General features: G+C 39.8%; 1 protein-coding gene across 1 annotated transcript in view; it reads left to right on the top strand.

The window, feature by feature from the left end:
- The first annotated feature begins 3,120 nt into the window (after positions 1 to 3,120).
- The window catches only part of SiaT (beta-galactoside-a-2,6-sialyltransferase), a 21,228-nt gene continuing 18,348 nt past the window's right edge, over positions 3,121 to 6,000 (top strand). Inside the window, exons 1-5 of the mRNA XM_022814049.2 lie at positions 3,121 to 4,299; positions 4,652 to 4,752; positions 4,867 to 5,075; positions 5,229 to 5,431; positions 5,788 to 5,962. Of these exons, the coding sequence (XP_022669784.1) occupies positions 4,093 to 4,299; positions 4,652 to 4,752; positions 4,867 to 5,075; positions 5,229 to 5,431; positions 5,788 to 5,962 (895 nt within the window). The 5' untranslated portion in view covers positions 3,121 to 4,092. The remainder of the gene's footprint in view (positions 4,300 to 4,651; positions 4,753 to 4,866; positions 5,076 to 5,228; positions 5,432 to 5,787; positions 5,963 to 6,000) is intronic.

Below are 6,000 nucleotides of genomic sequence, written 5' to 3'. Positions count from 1 at the left end.
TACTCGATTAACACACAGAATAGTATAGCCTTACGAAAAGATGTCCTGAAAAGCTGTCCATGTGACAAACCCACCCATTGACATCGTGCTACCTTGTGTACGACCGAGCATTTATTGCAATCCTGCAAGATCTTGACATAATATATACTGATACACAAATCTCTAACCTTCGCCGTTTTCCGATGCTCAGTTTATGTATACTTGGCATCAAAGATACTCAGTGACACCTCATAATTCGCGACTCCGTTTACGAACCGTCTTCCAACAAGATCCTTCACTGGGTCATCTCGCAAGTTTCCTAAGACTGCGTCACGTCATAGTAGCACAGCAAGTAAGCATAAGCCGCCTGTTTAATGGTGGGCATTTGCTAAGGCTTCCTATGCGCCGTCGCCGCTTGAACGTTCGAACGTCATGGATGGTCACTGTAGGTACGTCTTTACTGTTGCCCGTTGCTGAAACGGGCGTGGCAGGCGAAGCGTTTTGAAACAAGTGTGTAAGATAAGCTTGACTCTAAAGTATGCTTTCGAAATTTTTACTAAATTCATCGAATGTAAGTGTATTTTTACTTTCCAAGAGATCTGGGTGGTTGAATAGTTTTTCGTCGAAACATCTAATGATGTTTTCGCACATGAGCATTTCCATGCTTCCCACTGTGACGGCCGACTGACAGTGTGCAGTATTATCGTAAAAAATGATATTGAGAGGCTGCATTGATGCAAAAACTTGCTTAAGAACTTAGAGTTAGCGAAAGTCTACGATTGAAGGCTATGGCTGGTTAGGCTGCTTAGAGAGTCAATAACTATATAAACTATCACGTGTCAATGCCAATATTCACAATTAGCACATAATATTCGGGTTATTCTATATTCATTCTGTGAAAGAACGTAGATACGCTATGCCTCAGAGGTTGTCATCATCTGGCTGTCGCTGCTACATAGACCGTGATGGCCATCCTGGCGTTACAACAAACTACCAAAGAAGGCAAGGAACATTTCTGTGGTGCATATAAAGGTAAATTGGGTCACAGTGCTGCTAATGTTTATACCGCCGCTGAATTTAACCAGTAGGACCGTTTTCTACTGTTTCTGACGCCGGCGTACGTTCAAAAGTAAAACATGCGTCACAACAAATCTATAATGTTATGTTATTTACTTAGCGTACTCTTCGACGCTCGTATACCACTAACACTAAAATCTATAGTCATAAAATTCGTTACATCACTCACACAAAAGTAAATCATAGAATATTATAAAAATGAGTTTATGATTTAAAAAAAAATCATCACTTTGCCCTCGATTAATTTAGAATAAATATAGAAAAACACATTAACTGTATGAAGTTGATGTTGTTGAAGTTTCCGCTATGATTCTACAAAAGATATGACACTGGCTCGAAATTAACCGCTCTACACTTGCAAATAAGTTGAGTGATTTATAATTGAAATGTACCTTTATTCGAGGATGACCATATTACAAGATATACACTATTTATGAGATACCCGAACAGGAGCCATGACCGCCTTTTCAAGTGAGTGAAGCGAAGCGGTTTGGTGTTTTTCTCAAATACAGCTGCTTGTTTAGGGTTTTGACGAAAAAAAAAAACACTTCAGAGAATTGCGATATAGAGGCTGGCGCTACTATACTACAACTCTACAAAATTTACCGGCTCTAAAAGATTTCACATTTTATACTCTTCGATATACCATAATTCCTACCTTTGTATATGTGTGCGTGTTATGGGATTTTTGAATTTCCGAACGAAACTGTATATTGTTTAACTTGTTTGTTTTTCCCAGTTCCATAGTAGATTATAATTGGCTCATGCCAAACAGCAGCTACTTTAAGCAGCCCTGGCCCGCGGCCCAATTCCATCTTTGTTTCAGTTTCTGCCGCTGGTCTTTTTCGAATGATTTTTCACGCAAACTTGATTTAGTTTGATACGAGACTGGTCGCTGCCTTGTATGTCATGACGATGCTGTCTTGTTGAGATAGATTCTCGGACAAATAGGACCATCGGCAACTCGATCCGTTTGAAAATTGATTGTGTCTCTTAATTCAAATTTTTTTTTTTTTGCCTTTTGGAAATTGGACAAAAATATAGCTCTTGTATTTACAGCTATCTAATATTGGCAGAGCTAGGTTTTGTAATCTATAAATGCTAGATGTTTGTGAAAGTTCCACAAAACAGGTTTTTGTATTATTTATTAAGAGGTGAATATGAATCTGACGCGTTTATCTAACAGAAGAAGTCGTGACAAGTGTCTTATTTTTTATTGGTAACTTGGGTAAAATTTATGAGTTCTTCTGCAGTTTTTACTTAATACGTTTAAGATTAACTAATGCTTAGTTTGCATATATATGCGTCGCCCTCGTATGTTTAAAGCGCTGAGTTATGGCGGTACCATTTTTCGGTACCGATAAAGAGCTGAAAGGTATCACAGCATAGAGTTGCCAATTAAATTAATGCCAGAAAACTAATAATTAATCAAAACGTACTTACGAAACCATTTTTCTCATACGAAATTCTATTCCATTTGCTACAGGAAATAAGGTTTTTTTGTTCTGTAAAGCCCGTATAATTCCTAGAAAGGATCATTATGCATTGTACAGTGAGCGAAGCGGTCGGAAGGTGCTACATATGAACATTTGATAAATCTGTCTATCTACCGTATTACTAGGACTAATATACATAGATATACTTTTTAAAAATTCGTTATGTAGGCCAGGATTCTCACGCACTAAACCCTGAAATCCGTATACTTGGACCTTAGTTCGGAACCCGGCGAACTCCAATTTACGTAGGCTAAGATCGGATTAACAAAGGTAATCGATAACAAAACGAGCAACGTATCCGGCCTCATGTAATTTTTCTTAACGTTTTTTTTACGCAACACACCATATATATGTATATATACATGGTTTACAAAGCTATTAGAGGCGCATGAATGAGAGAACTTCGATTTTGCCTACATCACTCGTGACGTAACTCTCTCTCCCCCCTCCCTCCCTTTCTCTCTATTACGAGGACGCCTTTTTCTGTGACAGTAGATTAAAGGATTAGCATCGTTGCAAAATGTTTATGGTTTAGTCAAGTGAATATATTTAAGTGCTGCGTTGGCATAGAGAAATTACTGGTGAATTTATCGAAGACGCGCAGCGAACTTGTAGTAGGGAGTCTGGAAAAGACCGGTATCGTCTTCCTTCCTTTCCCGATATGAACGATGTGCCCAAAGAAGCGCAAAGTGATCGACGGCCATCTATGGTAGCAATGTCGTAAATATAGAGTCATTCAAGATAATATCTGAAGTTCGTGGCCATATAAAATCATTGTTCTGTATGTTCTCTTCTTAGCTTTAAAATAAAATCTACTATCTAAATATAAAATAAAGAACAAAGATGTAAATAAAGTGTATAGAACGTTATTTTTTATCCTCAACTTTCAGCTCAGACAGTCACAATTGAACCCCACGAAGTTTGATTACGTTATCTCTAATAGTAATAGTTTTTTTCAATACATTGGTATAGTGAATAGGTAAGCTTGACGGCTATAGGAAAACTGGCTTGATCCCTTGTAAACGTATATATATATATATATATATATATACGAAACGATAGTTACCAATCATAATTTCGATTAATAAATAGATCGTAGAAGTTAAGCAGGATCGAGTTCATCTTCTGCGAAACTGCGACTTCGGACGACTAAATTGACGCGAATAAAAGTTATCAAACGTTTTTGGGTTTTCTATTGAAATGAGAGCGGCTTCCCTCAGGATTCTCATAAAGTCCACCAGGGGGTGCTTCCGTTCCGCCCATTGCTCCCTGGCATCCTCTTAACAGAGAGCAAAGAGTAGCACATGTTATGCCTCCGCTAAGCGTATGCAACTCAAATAATTCATGCATCTCTGCCCTTTGTTCTTCATTCATAACCTCTAACATTTACACTGTGTCGCGATAGTTTGATGCATCGGGTACCTGGAAAACGTGACAATTTGTCTCTTTCTATTATTGTGCGGCCGGGTGAAGACCATACGCAATCGTTGTTCGCTGGGCTTTTTATTAAACTGACATCGTGAATGTAAACGGCGATCAGATGAATAAGTGCGCGTTTGCCACCTTCCTATGGACATTTATACTGTTAACATTTCTTGGCATTTTTGGCTACAGTGCACTATTATGGCGATCGTTCCTCAACCGACGGCCGGACACTTCACGTGCCTCACGCCCGCCACGGCCTATGTTTTCGTGGCCCGCCTCGAACGATCCCAAAAGGACGCATTCGATACAGGATAGGCTACAGGTAATCCACAGGGATATGGAACTGAAGTAATCCATCGTTTTCAATTTGTAAACGTTCCTATTTTTCAGTGCAACGTAAATAAGGAGTAATAATAATGATGGTGGTGCAGTTCGCAGTGACGCAAAAGAATCAGAGCGCTATAGCCATTCTGGCACTAATATATGTCCGAAATAGAAAAGGATATACGAGTATGGTTGACGTACATTCCCGATCCGAAATTGGTTTTCGACTCGCAGATGATAAGTTCTCAATATAAGTTCAGCGTGCCGTCACACGAAATATAGAGTAGTGACATAAAGGAAAAAAGCTCGATATTCGATTGCAAACTTGGTTGTGTTTACCTTCGTTTAAGGTGTACCGACAACAGTTAATAATTCAATTCAGGAGGGTTCAGCTGGATAAAAATGCAGCCGATGAAGCAACAAAGGGAAATCGATATCGAGTTCCTATCAGGTAAAGGAGCAAAAATATCCTATGATAAACTATATATGTAAACTGAGACTTATTTCGAAAAAGCATCTTTGAAAATATGTTGAAAGAAATAGTTAACACGTTTTGTCTATGCAGGAAAAACAGCCTTAGACCTGCGCACCTTCCGGGTCCCTCCGCCTTATGCAAACTCCCGGAAGTAAAAGTGTTCCGGCGCGGAGACGAACCATTCCGTGCTCAAGGCTCTGACCTCTATTTTCCACTGACGACTCCGCAAGCTTTTAACACCTGTGCCATAGTTAGCAGCGCTGGATCTATACTCAAATCGCATCTAGGAAGGGAAATTGGTAAGGACTTATCAACGCAATTAGTTTTTGTTCCTGGTATAATCGACTCAACGAGACCGATATATGGACTAATATGGAACGAGACGAATTAAATGATGCCCCCGTCTTGCTGCAGCAATAGATAGAAAAAATTATCTTCTGTTTGTGATTTAGATGCCCACGACGTGGTCCTTCGATTTAACAACGCACCAGCCGGAGGATTTTTTGCTGAAGATGTCGGATCTCGGACCACCCACCGAGTCATCAATTCACAAGTTGTAACCAAACCTGAATTCGAGTTTTTTGACTCGCCGCTGTATCGAAATATCACGCTGCTGGTGTGGGATCCCAGCGGCTATCAGCAGCAACTCGACAAGGTTATTACTATTCCTATTAAAAATTGCATTGCACAACAATAGCTTCGTCAAGTGACCATGCATCTGATCCTGGTAGGAGGTTACCTTTCTAAAAATGTTTTTTTTTTCTGCCTTCGTGCCAGCCAGACATGAAGCTAAACGATACCTCATAGCGCATTTTTAATTGTGAGTGTAACTGTCCACGCTAATTCTTGAAGTACGGATTGGGTGCTTGAGGGAAGCTTTGATTCATAGTTTTACTTCAACCTAACCACGTGTTGGTACAACGATCGTAGCGCACATTAAAGCGTTTTGTGTAAATCTGCTATCTTTTCCATTAAAGACAACTGAGCAGACTAAACGAAATTTTCCTTCAGTGGGTTGAAAGGCCGGAGCACGACCTATTTTCATTGTATTTTCTGCGGCGCCAAATATTGCCTGACGAAGAGCTACTTCTCGTGGATCCCCGTTCTCTCTGGCAAATCTGGGATTTCATCAATGACAACTCACCGCTTCCAGTGGTAAAGAATCCACCCTCAAGCGGACTTATAGGCAAGTAGAACAAAACTTATTAGAGAGAAACTTCGTGT

This window comes from Varroa destructor, unplaced genomic scaffold (assembly GCF_002443255.2).
Source record: "Varroa destructor unplaced genomic scaffold, Vdes_3.0 BEIS01000007.1, whole genome shotgun sequence".
Taxonomy (NCBI): Eukaryota; Metazoa; Arthropoda; class Arachnida; order Mesostigmata; family Varroidae; genus Varroa; species Varroa destructor.
Note: the sequence above shows the minus strand (reverse complement) of the source record. Positions and strands in the feature narration are given on the sequence as shown.